Source organism: Centruroides sculpturatus, unplaced genomic scaffold, assembly GCF_000671375.1.
Source record: "Centruroides sculpturatus isolate CEXI.00-Female unplaced genomic scaffold, Cexi_2.0 scaffold1099, whole genome shotgun sequence".
NCBI lineage: Eukaryota > Metazoa > Arthropoda > Arachnida > Scorpiones > Buthidae > Centruroides > Centruroides sculpturatus.
Genome location: NW_019385307.1, coordinates 160541 through 177015, shown reverse-complemented (window position 1 = coordinate 177015; position 16475 = coordinate 160541). Strand labels below are relative to the sequence as shown.

The window sequence follows — 16475 nt, the reverse complement described above, 5'->3', positions numbered from 1 at the left end:
ACAGTGTAGAATTTAAGCTATTTTACAGATATTCCGTCACAAAGTCGCGCTTTGCCCATGCAAAACTCTAAAGTACCTAGATTATCACAGTAACGACAATGGGTTGTCAAATTTTCTATTGGATAGTTGTATCACGTGGTTCGTTAGTGGTTAGTACATCCTGTACAATAACGATATAAAGACACACTAGTAGTTTGGACCTTAGCGGCCGGATGGCCGAGCGGTCAAGGTGGCAGCCCACCGCTCTGGGGGACCCAGGCTCGAATCCGAACGAGTCGAAAAATCCCCAGGAATTTTTCGGGGGTGGTCCGTTCGGATATGTCGGGCTCCGCCCCTCACCACCCGGCAACCCCATTGTGGGCCTGGCCGAACCCATAATGGGCTTGCAAAAAAAAGCTCTCTTAGTTACGTAGGCCCTCCAGTGCCGTAACTAGGCAGGTAAAAACAGGTGCACCCGCACAGGGCCCACTTAGAAGAGGGGCCTAAAATGCATGTATTTGTTTTATTACTTTCCCAAACCTAATTAATTATGGGACTAAATGCAAATTCCTGCACAGGAATGGCTAGTTACGGCACTGCCAATAGCGGATATTGCACAAACCGTTGAGTTTAAACGAGCAGCGGACCTACCAAAAACCATTTATTATTTAACGGTCTTAAAAATTATATTTATATTAATTTAATGATGTCTCCAAAGTTCAGCGAATTTTTCGCAGAAAAATAATTATTCAGGAAACACGCGCCCGCCGTTCTATGCGCCGCTCCGCGACGAAAACAAGCTTAAGCAATGGCGTCGTCGAACAGTGCACGCTCGGTAAGTAATCCTACAATTTTTTGTTTATAGCATAGTTTATATGGATTATTCCCAAAAAATTATGTGTTTTGGAAATGTTGATTCAAATTAATCTAGAATCGATTAATTTTATGGAAGAAAACCTTTCAAACAGCCGTAGTCCCTAAACTGCACACGTGCCGGGCTGTGATTGATTCATGTATTTAAGGACTCGTGCAACATGAATTTCATAAAACACGGAACGTATCTACCGTGTTATAGGGGGGGTCTACTGTATTATGTCTAGTTTTGTTCTTGCTGTTAAAATGTCAGCGAGAATGAGCTTACCTGTGGCCGAGTGAATAAAACTGGTACATCGAACACTAGTAGTCGGTCGTGGGTTCGTGCCTACCACGTGGAGTTTTCTGCGTTTTATTTACATTATTAACACCTAAATAGGGATCAATTCCACATCCTCCTCGGTAAATCGCCCACGTGTCGCGTTGTCGTAAACAAATAAACCAAACAAAACTTTGTCACCCATACTAATTATTTCTGTTTACCGTAATTTTCAAAATCTTTAATAATTCCCTCCCGATTTCAGTCATTATTGAAATTCCAGCACGCGTTAACTGATTCGACGCCATTTTAAATATCTATTTGCTTCAAGTCGCTCGAGTTCAAGTTACATCACTAATGTGACCGAGCACTATGATCGAAAAGAATTGACCAAAACCAAAACAATAGTAACCTAACTGACTCGCAACTCATACTTCATTGATTAAGCTGCTTTGGTAAGGGCAAATTTCAGTGTCGTGCGGCGACATTTGATGATAGGGAAGCTGTGCCGGCCCTGAATAGAATCATTGGAAGCGTTATACAATATTCTGATGTACAATAATATACAATAGTAATTTTTATAGTATATCCTCACTGAAACAGCTCACTGTCAGTCTGAGAAGCACTAGAGGCACAATCTGTAGTAAGCCGAAGCGCGAATTCTGTTCTGTAAGTAAAGATGATAGAATGACAGAAAATACTGTAAAGGCTACTCTTGATCCGATGAAGATACGGGATCTGTGATGTAAACAAAGTTTGAGCCAAATCTGTGATTGGCCAAATGTAGGTAAGCCGAATTTTAGGGGCAACAGTTAATTGCGCGTCAGTGATGGTCTAGGGTCCTTTCGTATGTGGGTAGTGGCGGCGGAGACAAAGATGACAAGTATCTTACAAAAACCGTTTATTGTAACATGAAATAAACTTACACTAGGAAAAACAAATAGTTTTCCTTAAAACAATCGGTTGTTCCGACATCCTGGGCATCGATGTTGTTTCTTGTTCGTCGATCGAAGGTGGTCCCTGGGCCGGTGGGGAGACTCAGTCGGTTAGCGTCGGAGACATGGTCCGAGTCCGATGGCACAGGTTACCGGTTGGGCACAATGGACGGAAACTGAGTTTTTCGTGTTGACTAACCGTGTGCAGGTGCAGTTTACGGTGTCAGTCTGTCCTCGAAGATCGGGGATTATATCAATCTCCGTTCTTTATCTTGCCCATTCTGATTGGCTCCGCGTTCCTTTCTTTCGATTCTCGATTGGTCTCTCTGTCCTTAAGCGAAAGACGAGACCTGTTCGGATCACGATAAAGGTCCGCTTCGGAGAATCTACCCGACACCATCCGTTAATTGTGAACTGATGGAACTTTGAAACCTGTGCTCATATTTTACCTCATTGTTGTCTAGTCCAGGGATATCTATCCCGCGGCCCGCATCAGTGTTGCCGCAATGAAATTTCAAAACGTACTGAAGCGCCTTCAAAAAATGTACTATTTTCCTTCAAAATGTACTAGTTCTATGAATACTTTGTTTCCCCGCGTTTCTTTATGCAGCGCTCGAGAAGCGCTTTACAGCGAACACACTGAAACTGGTTTCTAATTGGCCAACACTGCTGCTCGTGACGTCATTTTGCTACACTCTCGCTGCATAAAGAAACGCGGGGTTTACGTGCCTATATATATATAGGCACGTAATTTATATATTTATAGTTTATTGTCAAATAATTTAATTTTAAATCTTATTTTTGGAATTTTTTGAAAGCTATTTAAAATTAAAAATATATCTACACATCTATTATTTTTTATAAAATGAGCATTACGTTGACAACATTTATTAATAATACTATTGAATTTCATCTTAATTTTGTAACCAATCGTGCTTTAAAAAAATAATTATAAATTTGTTATATTATATTATATTCTTGTTTGCTTAAAACATGCGACTCAAAAAAAACCCAAAATGGCGGTTCAAGAAGTAGATCACGCGTGTCCTGGCCTTCTTATATAGACCTTGGAACAGTCGGAAGCGCGGCCATTTTGGAACCACACATAACATTAACCGTTATTTCTTTTACTACGATTACTAAAATTGAAGTTCATAATTTAAGAATTACAATACATCGTGAAATATTATTTTGTACCGTAAATGGTACTTGAAATATTATAATGTATTGAAAATGTACTAAAAATCTAAATGTACTTTCAATTTACTGGAAAGGGCAAAATGTACCAGCAAAGTACAAATGTATTAGGAACGGCAACACTGGCCCGCATTGAGGTCCACTTAATTTTTATGCGGCCCATTGCATCCTAAAATTTTTAGGTACCGTACATTTTCATTTATTTTGGCAAAGAATGTTGTAAAAATTATTCCCGTTTCACTAGATACACTTTGATGTCCTAATGACATAATTGATGCTAAAAACTGTATTACTGTAGATGCAAAACATACTGTTGCGAACAATTCTTTTCGTGCATGAAGAGCATCAAAACCGCTGAAAGAAATAGGTTGACTGATTTCCATTTAACTAACATTCCTAGAATTATGACTAGTACCATAAATGTAGATATTGACAATATTATAAAAAGAAAGCAATGTCGAAAATCGTATTGATTTAAATAAATAAATCTAATAGAGGAGAAGGTGGTATTATGGAACTCCAATTACATTTTAGTGAATTGTAAACAAGGTATCATAACTACGCCCACATTTTTAGTGCGAAAAGTACTGGTAACTAATAAACTAAATATTCCTAATTGGATTTTTCGCTAGTGTAACTATAAGTATGGTTTTTGAAGGCTTTTTACAAAAAGTCAGAAAGTAGTCTTAGAGAAAATCGGGTGGTAATATGGAACCTTACTGTTTAACTGAAGTAAAACGGGTTTTCCCCTTGCTATGGATGTCTGCCTAGTTTCGTTCAGCCACAATCTGCTACAGTTCGCCTTTATTATCAGTTCGAAATGGGGTGGTTCCATAATACCACTTTTTCCTCTAATAAATTTTAAATTCAAACCCGTTTTTCGAACCTCACACAAATAATGAATGCGATGAAAATGTTCTCATACTAAAGGTAATATTGTCCAGATTGTGCACGAATAACAGCGGGTAACCGCAAGATGTGTGTGCCAACAGAATTCGACGTCTTAATCACGATTAGACACATTTTTTCGAGTTAAGTCCTACGAAAAACACGAAATCGATGGGATAGGATAACGCAGGAAATTGATCATCTGCCAAGGGAAATGCTTCTAGGTGACATTGTGGGAAAGTGAACCTTATTTTAGGTGTTGAACATCCGAAGAAAACTCGAAATGTTGAACCGTGACCAACTTCAAACGTTCGGTGGTTTTATCCATTCGGCCTCTGATATCAATCTTCCGAGTATAATGCAAATATAAATCCTTTTGCAACCACTTTGTTTTCTACTTTGTACAAGTCTATTTAAAAATATAAAACCATTTTCATGAAAATTGTACCTTTAAAGCACAGATAACTGAACAATTTTACAAGTTATCCGTGCTTTTACCGAAGACAATTGTGTAATTTTGTAACACTAAGCGAACATTGGTGATTGGAGGGTATTCAGAGTCGAAATCCGGTGGTCCGTATACTCATAATTTACTACGGTAGATCGCAATTATTACTCGGAGATATCGTATGATAGAACAGTGAACATCGAAACTCTATTGCCAAAAATACGCCGAACGTAGCGTCATTTCTCACCTAGTAACAACTTTCTGAACAAATCCCGCGACTTTTCGGTGTCTCAACATCGTGTAACATCAAACCTCAGCCGCCGTTTCCCGGAGCAAGAAAATTTCACGATATAAAATTACTACCAAAAGTCACCACCAGTGGAAAATATAGCGGATAGATACATCCGAGAATTGTTGCCAACCGACTGTTTTTAAAAATACGTATCAAATTTCTTTGTTCTACAAATATCCATTTTATCCGACGCTATTTTTTTAGTTTCCGATTTTTGCAGTTTTGGCGCTGCGGTTCCCGTTGTTCGATTCGACTTGTGTGACAATGCGTAAGTTGTCTTGTCGATTCAGTAAAAGAATCAATGATCCTTGGATCATTCAACTCTTCAGATCCTTCAAACCCGAAGAGCTGCAGGAACGATCCTTCGGCACCAATTGTTGTCGTGTGTTGGAGGTGAGTGAAGACAAGCAGTTTGCATCTAGTGTGACATGCTTCGGGTACATTCACCTTTCGTGTGTTTCCTCGACGATCCTGACAAATAACTTCTCATCTGTTTTCTATAGTGATGTAACGAATATAAATCGAATACCGAATACCTAAAAACAGGAGTAATAAATAACAAAAACACAGTAAATTAATCATTTTGGTATTTAGATTTAATGTTATCGAGTTAGTGTTGTTTGTTTATATTTATTTATAACTTGTAACATGCACAAAAGAAAATAATATTAGTCACATGTATTCACAATTTATAATTACAAAGATCAGCACACGTACAACACCTATTCGTTCGAGAAGTGTCACACATCTGAGGGTCTGACCCTGCCTATCCTTCTTTTTAAGCGCTGGTCTTTGCTCTTCCCTTTCTCTTACCTCTATCGCTCTAATCCATGTATGCCTGTGCATACATCATAATACGCGCTCACGATACTTTCGATTCGTCACTTTTCCGTCGTAGAGTTCCCATTTTACAATTACGTGACTCAGCCTGGTGATAACGGAGAAAAGAGACAGATAGGACGTCGATATAAGTCACAGTTATGATTTCACAGATTCGAGACAGCTTGATAGCCCGAACGGCCCCAGGCTTTCGCCCGTGCACGCTAAGTGACTTTCATTACAAGCATTTAGCTTTCCGAAGTCTATGACAACAATTGTTTGGCATTGACGGGCGCAAATTTCGTGCCAATAAGCTGCCTCGACTTGTTCGATTATGTTATCAACTCAATTTCATATTTATTTTCACATTTTCACTTCGCGGTCCTTCTCTGTTCTTTTTCCGTTATTTACAAGTGTAGGTCATTTGATATCATCATTTATCACATACTTCCACGACACTCTTGTCTGTCGTCTACAAATGACAAGAATTAACGCAATTGGCAAAGCGTAGTGACAGCGGGCCAATAGAGAGTGGGATCCTTGCCATAATGAGGTTTGCGCACCAATTTTCATACGTGCGTTAATCAAGCCGAATAGTTTGGCCGAATATTCGGCTATTCGGCCACGCTCCTGGCCGAATATTCGATATTCGGCCTCAGGCCGAATATATTATTCGTTACAACACTAGTTTTCTAGGATAATTGATCAGTTTCCTTCCAATATAACATTGCCACGTGATGCTTTGTGTGCAATTGCTGTTTATCAAAATGTAATGTTTTATTTTGGCTTGTGGATTTTTACACGGGTTTGCTCCGATGCTCACCTCGTTGCAAGGGATTTTGTGGAGCAGAATGTGCTCTATACGCTCGTAATGAATTATGCTATTTGTTCAGGTCTAGGGATATCGTGTGGAAGATTGTCAGAAGGGCATATAGACAAAATGCGAATTTTTAGTCTGGTTTGCCTCGGTCTCCGCTGGGACCGATGTGTCGAGCGGTTTAATAAGCTTTTGTCGGAATGTCTGGCAATGGAATGAGATGACGGAAAAAAACGGTGCCATATCGGCATTTGCAAGCTTATTTTATTGAAATAACTGGGTTAATACGGACTAGTAGTAAAAATAATGTTAGTAACCGAGGAGGCAATAAGGTGGAACGTACCGACAAATGCAGTGTGCATCGGTCGCTATGCCGAGAAAGTCATTGCTGAACATTGAATGCATTTTAATATGTGGTTCGCTAATGTGCTGTTTGATGCATACATGAATGTACCCATTTGTATTTTATTCCAAACTTACTTGTAGAAAAACATTATAACAACATTAATTGGATGCAATTTGTACCAATGATGAATATGTCACAAAAGCAAACATTTTGGTTCCTAAGTGTTTTTGGCGTAACGTAAAATTTAAATTTGGTTAATACACTTTTCTGACCCATTGCCTTCAATGCAGTGTCTAAAAGACATTTGAAATGTGTTCTACATCTATTCAAATGCATGACCATCCATCCAATTCCATTAATGACATCCTTTTTGGAACAATTTATCCTCCATAATTTTCTAATCCGGTTAATGTTGGTTTACGTTGGGGATTGGCCCTTAGCCCTTATTTGTTTGATCCGATAATGGACGTGATGGTGTGTGACGAAGTGTGAGGCTCCGTGGAGTATGTTGTGCTGTGTGAACTTTCCCAAACCAAGGCTGAGAAGAAATTGGAAGATTGGAGGAAAGTTTTGGAAGAAAGGGGTGTGAAGATTAGCAGAACTAAAACAGTTTATATGACTCTGAATGGTAGAGACGAGTGTAATATTAAAATATGAAATGTGCCGCTCCCTATGGTTCCAAGTTTTAAATATCTTGGGACATTTGTCGAGATGGGAAGAGGATTGAACTCGGAGGTGCAGCATAGAATTCAATGTGGATGGATGAAAACTGTATAAATCAGTTGTTAGATGTGCAATGTTATATGGAGCAGAGACATGGGCAATAACAAGAGCCCAAGAAAGAAAGATGGAGGTGGAGGAGATGAGAATGTTGAGATGGATGTGTGGATTGTCAAGGAAGGAATGATATTATTAGAGGTTCTGTTAAGGTGGGTGGGCCCCTTGAGCAAAAAGATGCAAGAATTAAAACTCCAAAACCTTTAAACGTCCAGTAGTAATCAATTTAATAACAAACAAACGTTTTCAACCATACTCTCGGTCTTCAATTTAATAACAAACGTTTGTTTGTTATTAAATTGATTACTACTGGACGTTTAAAGGTTTTGGAGTTTTAATTTATATATTTCCAGTACTCAAGTGAGAAGATTTTAGATGCAAGAATGCAGGTTGAGGTGGTTTGGCCACGTAAAGCAAAGAAGCGACTATTATGTTGGAAAAAAGATTGGAAAACTGGTAATAAAAGGAAAAGAGGAAGACCAAATTTGCGTTTGAAAAATAAGATGGAAGAAGACTTGAACCAGAGGGGACTTAGAGAGAAAAAGCCTTGATAGGGAGAAATGGCAGAAATGTATTAGAGAAGGAAATGCTGACCACATATAAACATCTGGTAAACCTACCCAACTCTGACCACCAAAATGCCATCTTGGGTCTAAGATCTGCCGATTGAAGAATTTTCGTGCACTTCCTCCTATCAATGGAAGTGCCTCGTTAAAAATTCTTGACGAGAAACCCCATTAACAGAATGACATTTGTGGCATGACAAAAAAATAACACATTTTGCAAATTGCTAGTATCGGCAATGCACTGTGTATTGTTGGAAAAAAATCCAGAAACATTTGTGACTGTGCCATTTAGTCCAATGGTACTTATTGTGATTAGTTAAAGGAATCCTTTGCTTGGCAGAAAAGATAAAAATTTTTTTAATATATATTTATAGTTATTAATATATTTTGTTCTTTTAAGAAATTTGACTGATTTTATTTTGATATTAAACTCAAAATATAAAAGTTATGTAATAGATGCTTTAATTATTTGACTAGCACCCACAATAAATAAAATTTTATTGCAGAATATAGAATTTTGTGAGGAGTTTGATGCACATCTGATGCTGATAACGGATGGAGAGTATGCAGTCAGGGCACTGTTTACAACAGATTCCGTGGAAGAATTCCACCGGAGGTGAGTGCTGCTCCCCGGTATCGAAAGACAGATAAAACATATCATTTTGGCATGTGCCTTGCAGGGAGAATGGGTGGGATCCGTCACACAAACAGACATGTGAAATTCCGTGGACAAAAAAGATACTGTTACTGGAAGACTACAGAATAATACATAGGATGACATGTGGAGTAAGTCAGATGAGTTTTTTTTCACCCATACTAATTTATTTCTTAGAATGTAGGTAAGTAAACATATTATTAAAGGACCATCTGTCAATGTACAAAATTTTACATAGGACGTATTATTACTAAAATACAAACAACAGGATTTTAAGTCTATCGAGTTTTAATAATTTTTTTCTCATTAGAAATATGGAGAGTTAATGTTAAAGGTCAATAAGTTCATGTTGATCAGAAATTATCTGAACATGCTGGAAGTTTCCTCCTTCATGAAGTAAGTATATTGTTACATCCAGTAATATTGTAATATACGTATTATAATCAAATCTGATATAAAATAATTTTGTAAAGTTATTTAACTCATAGTTAAAATCTGTCAATTTGAATTTAATTTAAGATCCTATATCAAAGCATTTTTGGAAATTAAGTGATAGAGGATTTTCCTATTGTGAAAAAGAATTTATTTTTAACTGTATACAAACTAGTATCTATAACAGTGTATAATATGGCATATAATATGGATTTACTGTCAAGTAGCATGAAAAAATATCCTGAAAAATTTGAATATTTTTAATAAACTTTTTAAGTGTTAGTGGACAAATTGCATGCAACTACCACTGACGTTTTGTCACACCCAAAAATCTGTGATGAGATTCATCAATAATTCGGACATTTAAGCGATTTGCCAGAATACAACTAGTTGTTGTTCTGATTGTGCACGAAAGCATTTGTTTCCAGTAGCAAGTTTCCATTGCTAATAAATTACATGTTTGTTCAAACAAAGCAAATCTGTGTAGATTGTGATTTTGAGTGTCAAAATGTTGGCGATGGTTGTGAACATCAACTGGTCTTTAGAACCATACACTTTAGAATTATAGTTCACAAAGCAAAATATAAAGCATTAAACATATATATTTCGAGGCTAATAATTTGTTATATTCTAATTGGAAAAATTTGTTTGATTGTTTTTAGTTTAGAGCATTTAAATAGAGATCCTGTAGTGCTGAAAAAATGTCAAGATATCTGGGAAAATAAGCAGTAAGTAAATTATTTGCCAAACTCATTCTCAAACATTATGATTTTCACACATTCTTACTTAAAACAGACTGAATGCAGATTCTGAATCATTACAACTAGATTTGGACAGCTTCTCGGACTTTAACAGTCAGAAATCGGCATCAACTCCAAATAAAAAGACAAAAATCTCTCTGGAAAACGTCACGTCGGCTAAAAGTTTTCTTGTTATATCAGAAAAGGAACAGGATATACTAAACTCGATACCAGGTGAACAGACCTTTTGTAAATTTCAAGCTTTGTACAATTAGTTACATAAATTTTATATATTTCAGGATGGAATGAAGAAAGGAAAGCATCCTACACAAAGAGTAGGGAAGAGGGAAAAGTGAATTATAAAGCAGATGAAGATTCCTTTTGTTTCAATTCTCCAATTGTGAGAAACATAAATACTCATTTAATAAATCACAATAGCAAATGTGAATCAGGTAGACACAATGATAAGAATTCATCTGTTAGGATACATAATGCTAAAACATGTATTCATGAGGATGAGAATATTCCATGTAATTGTTTTGAAATCAAACAAAATCTAGAAAAAAAGGAAAGGCAACTGGAAAGTTTACATAATAACCACATATCCAACTCTAGTCTATGGATTCAAGACTTAAAATTGCCTCCATCAGATAAAATCTGCGATGAAACAAATTCTGGAACTGCCAAAAGTAACAGCCTAGAAAACAATTTAGTGCAATCTCAAATTTCCATTCAGTCTGAAGAAGAAAATGAAATATGCAGTCAAGAACATTTCTCAGACAATTTTGGAAGTTTCTGCAACAACCACAAGTCCACTTACAATCATGTGTCTCTCGATTTTAAGAAGCAGTGCATTCATTCATTAATGCCGAGGGAAGGAAGTAAAAAGAAAAGGGCATATTCTACTGCTGCCAATTCTTGCACTTCTCTGGACAATGGCAGTAGCCTGAACAAGAGAATTAGAAACTCTTTAACTAGTATTTTTGAAGATGAAGATGACAATGAAAATGGCATGTCAGTCATTATAAATCACAATATACAGTGGAAATTTTCCATAGATTGCATTCGTACCATGAGGGACAAATTTACAGAATTATATTTACAAAAATGAGTGTTTATAAAGTTTTCAATTGTTTCAACAGTTCAATTATATTTTTATAATGCAAAATTATATTTCTGGGCATGTTTTTATTCCTTTACACCTTGATTTTACATACAGAAGATAAAATTGTTTAATTTTAAAATAAAATTTTTGTTTATCAAAATTTCTAGAAATTTGTATTGTTCTGACACATTTATATAACCAAAAACATTCATTGTATGAATTATATTTATCAATATTTTACATTATAAGTTAAAAATATCAACTTTTAATGAATAAATTGACATATTTACTGTATTTCTATAGTACATAATATCCAAAAATATGTTCAAAAGCTTTAATTTATTCTATAAACAGAATATAAAAGTGGCATTTAGATATTTTGATGATTCATGAAGATCTGTACATTTCCTGAAAAAAAAATTATTTATATATATATATACATACAATAAAATGCATTTCTTAAATGTAGAATTTAGTATGGAGCCTTCTTATAACATTTATCGATGACATAACAACAAAAATCCCGTTAATGCAACGAACATACCTCATAACAAAGAAGCATTAACAGAATTTTAAGAAAAATTAAATATAGGTTTGTAAGAATGCCCCAAACTTGATATTTGAGAAGTTTAGAAGTAATGAGATACAAGTGAAAGGAAAATTTACTTGGCAGTGTAGAAAATCTGTAAACAAAGTTGTTAGCAATAAGATTATAAATTTGAATTTTAAGGAATTGAAGTTATTTTAGTGAAAATATTTGTGTAAATAATAATGAAATAGACCATTCTGTTGTTAGCTGAATGTACTTTAATTGCCTAATTTTGTACAAAGTTCTATTTTATGAAATATATCAATAAAATTTAAATTATTGGGCTTGTTTGGAAAGTAATTTTGTTTCTTTTTGTGGGGGGAAAATTTTTTCTTATATAAATATTTTATTGAAATATATATTGACCACTTTGGTCAAATACCTGTTGCCATCTTTAGGGTAGTAAAATGATTCCACATTCATAAAAGTTCTGATCTTTGCTTACAAAAAACTGATCTAAGTGATTTTTGACATCATTTGAAGTAAATGTTTTATTGTTTAAAAAATTTTGTAAAGACTGGAACAAGTAATAATTTGAAGGTGTCAGATCTGCTGAATATGGTGGGTGTGATGGCACATCCCATTTAAGCTTAACAAGTTACTGACGAATTAACAAATTTGTGTCAGATTGGCATTATCATGATGAAACATTACCCCTTTTCTATTGATCAATTCTTGCCTTTCCTGTTTGATGGTATCACTCAATTTGTTCATTTGATGGCAGTACATTTTCAAATCAATTGTGGAATTGTCTGATAGAAGTGCAAAAAACAATTCCCTTAAAATCCCACCAGAGAAAGCATCTCTTTAAGAACATGTGGGACCCATATATCGTGCTTTGAAACAAAACCAAGTCATTTCAAGTAATTATAAACAGTTCAATTCCACAAATTTAATCTCAGCGATTTCTCGTGTTGTTATTCAGTGGTTTGCTTCAATCAATACCTTTATTTTGTCTTCATCAGCTTCAACTGGCCTTCCAGAACATGGTGCATCTTCAATATCGAAATTCCCAAAATGAAATTTTATGAACCAGTTTTGGCACTGTCGTTCTGTCAATACATAATCTCCACACATCACAATTTTTTCTTGCTTGAACAGCATTTTAATTTCTTTTTGGTAATAAAAAAGCAAAATATGCCGAAAATTCTTTCAATTGTCCATATTTGATGGGACACCAAAAAAAAATTGCACAGAAATAAACAAAATTTTTTACAAACAAGCCTTGAAATGTTAGCTGTCAAAATATATGACAATATGGTTTAAAATGAAATTGGCAAGTAAAAATACAACTAAATCCATCTGACAAACAAAGCGATAATAAATACAAATACATCACACTAACCTTGTATAGCTTTGCAGTTAATTTTAGAAATGTAACACTAACGTTTTCGATTCACTCTAGGACCTTCTTCACGAGTTCTATAAAAAATTTTCTGGTGCAATCCAAGTTCGATTTAACTTCCTATTTTAAATGTTCTAACTGCAAAGCTATACAAGGTTAGTGTGACATATTTGTAAAAATACAACTAATTCTTCTGGTAGTAAAAAAATAAAATTACTTTCCAAACAACCCAATAAATATATATACATTAGACCAGTGTTTCCCAATTAGTTTTTCTTGCATACCACTTCAAGACAGAGCTCAAACTCGCATACCCCTTATAGCAGAAATTCATATTAATCCATACTAATATAATAAATTCGAAGGTAATTCTGTCTGTCTGTTACCTTTTTGCATCTAAACTGCTGAACAGATTTTAATAAAATTTGGCACAAAGATAGCTTACATGTTGGAGATGGACATGGGCTACATTTTACTGCGAGAAAATATCTTACTCCCACGAGAAAATTCAATATAATGCAAGCAAAGCTGTGGGTAGACAGCTAGTGATAAATAGAATGTTTTTTTACATTTATTACCTTTAAAATAAAATTCTAATAATAATGAAAATAATATAAGATTATTTAATTTTAATGTGACAAATGTGCACAATTTTATTTGCACAACTTTGTAAAATCTGGTTGCTTTTTGGTCAGCTTCAGTCTCAAGTCATCTTCGAGTTGAAGTCGGTGATGATGTTTAGTTTTCATGTTTGTCATGGCCGAAAATCCGCTCTCGCAGAGGTATGTTGTGCAAAATGGTAGTAGATATTTTATTGCCGCTTCGCTGACACGATAATAATGATAATTGTACAATTTTTGTTACTTGCGTAAGAATTTCATTTAGATAATAGAGAGGTTGTGGCCGACGTTTTAAACGCAAAAACGTGTACGTCGGACGTTCAGCGCCGCCTTCCTGTAAGCCTAGAAGTTTGACAATGGCGTTTAGAACGTCAAGCATCTCTATTTTCACAAATGCATTTTTTTGATGAAATTTTGAGAATATTTTTAGTTATAAATAAACGAACTTGTGCATTCGACATCATGTTGAATGCACAAATTCCAATTACAAACGTTGTAAATTGCTGAATTTTTGATGGTCCACCCATTATTTTTTTGATTGCTTCATCTCATGAATTTAAATTTTAAATCGACTGATTTTAGATTGCAGTGCGTACCCCTTCATGCAATTTTGCGTACCCCCAGGGGTACGCGTACCACTAATTGGGAACCATTGCATTAGACCATCAATTATCCGAATACCAATCAACCAAAAGTGTTCCAGTCAGCAAATTCAAATTTCCGCTAGTGCTGTAGCGCTGCAGCACTCTCCCCTCCCTGCCAATCTAAACTGTAGGCCTACTTTAATGTACTACTTTATGTAAGATATGTATTTGCAAGACATGTGATACAAAATATATATACAGTACACTTTTGTGTTTAATATATTTTTTTGTAAATGATCAGTTATCTGAACAACACCAGACCCAAATTGTTTCAGATAACTGATGCTCTACTGTATATAAATAATCATTTTATGTTTTTAAAAAGGACTGCTTAAAATCATGCCAGTTTAACTAATGTGACTGAAATAATTGTCAGGAAGCTCATGATTATGTATATAAGATCTAAAACAACTATAGACATTTAGCCAGAATAAAAACTTTTATATCTAAATTATAGAAAATCACAAGCAAAATTATAATCTCTGTCACTAACTCCTTAGAAGCAATATCTAAGTATATCATTCATGATATACTCAGATATTGCCTCTGATTAACTTTGATACTTAAATTGGCAACCGGTATTTATACCAGTTGCAAATTATGATAAAGGAAAATCTGTTCTTAAAATGAAAATGGAATTAACTGGCAAGAATAGCCCATAATAACTAAGTTTTTATAAATATGTTCCTTTGCATAAAGTCATACATTATTTGCATAAAGACGACATAACCCAGGATTATCTTCATTTGAAGCTATACAAAACTATATAATTTTTTGAGTCTTCTTTAGCTTCAAATATGTTTCTACAGTAGAATGTCACTTACCCAAATGCTGATCAACTGAAACATTGGCTAACTGAAAGCGTTCCAGCCAGACTGTGTTGCACTGAATGAAACGTTTTTGATACTAGATTAACTTCTACAGTATAACTTTTTCTTGTTTTTATATTTTTCAATATATTTATTTTGTTTGTACAAAATAAAGAAATAATTTTTAACGATACAATAGCCATGATTATTATTATAAAAATTTTTGTTAGGTTTAACATCGATGAAAATTCAATGCGAAGCTACTATTATTGGGATATACTAATACACTATATTAATTAATAATGTATTTTTTTCGTACATAATCAGTTATCCGAAAAATCAATTTTCCAAACAACCCAGTCCCCAATTGATTCGGATAATCGACGCTCTACTGTATAAAATGTTCAATTGCTATGTTAAATTAGTTCAAATGCTAATTCTATTATTTCATTACAGTTACATAGATGCAGTTCTTTTTTATTACACTGCATTCCACAATGTACAATGTAAGTCAAAATTATATTGTACTGTATTACAAAAGAAATTAATATATTTGTATATTTTATTATAAAATTAAAATTTAATGATACAATGATAGTTTGAATTTTTAATTAAAAACAGTTGCAAAAGAGTGTGCGCCAAACTTCACTGTGAAAAATAACAATTATTGCTGATGATCATAAGCTTCTATCAAATCCAGAATTGTACGATTCTTCCATCAAATACTTTACAAATTTACATAATCTGGCAATTTTGATTTATAATTAACTTAATTATTATTTAACTAAATGACAAAATTTCATCTAAATATAAATGTTTACATCACAATCTTGTGTTAAGATTAATTTTGAATTTAATTACCTAATTTTAGAACAATCTGGGGCATCAGAATTTGAACCCATTACTCTACTTACCAAAACAAGCAAGTTATCAAGTATTTAATTAAATTTTGATTATTAATCTTAACACAAGTCAGAGACATAACTATTTTTAGACCAAATTTTGTCATTTAATAAATTAAAAATTAACTTAAATGTAGCATGATGATACAGCAATTTAAACTGAAATTGGTTTTGTTATATTGTATATTTATTTACATTATCAAAATCTAATGACTTGGATGATTGAGTCAATAAAATTCATACATTATTTTTCATCTATAAAACTTGTTTCTTTCAAAATTATGCATTAATATTTTTAAATTAAAAATTCCAATTACCTCATCACCAAGTTTTAATTATAATTTTATACAGTATTTAAACAGAATGGCAGATTCTGTTTTTAAGTTTATTAATAATCCTACCAAAGCATCATAATTAATAAAGCCTTTCTTTCAAAAA

General features: G+C 34.2%; 2 protein-coding genes across 2 annotated transcripts in view; one reads left to right on the top strand and one right to left on the bottom strand.

The window, feature by feature from the left end:
* The first annotated feature begins 5084 nt into the window (after positions 1-5084).
* On the top strand, positions 5085-11368 carry LOC111637442. The gene is made up of 7 exons (XM_023382930.1): positions 5085-5264; positions 8703-8812; positions 8877-8982; positions 9162-9247; positions 9946-10011; positions 10079-10257; positions 10323-11368. The coding sequence occupies exons 1-7, from the start codon at positions 5136-5138 to the stop codon at positions 11132-11134; spliced, it is 1488 nt and encodes a 495-aa protein (XP_023238698.1). The 5' UTR covers positions 5085-5135; the 3' UTR covers positions 11135-11368.
* Positions 11369-11410: 42 nt separating this feature from the next.
* Positions 11411-16475, bottom strand: part of LOC111637443 (presenilins-associated rhomboid-like protein, mitochondrial) — a 32759-nt gene continuing 27694 nt past the window's right edge. The window contains exon 10 of the mRNA XM_023382931.1: positions 11411-11536. The gene's annotated coding sequence lies outside the window, so the exon portion shown is untranslated. The remainder of the gene's footprint in view (positions 11537-16475) is intronic.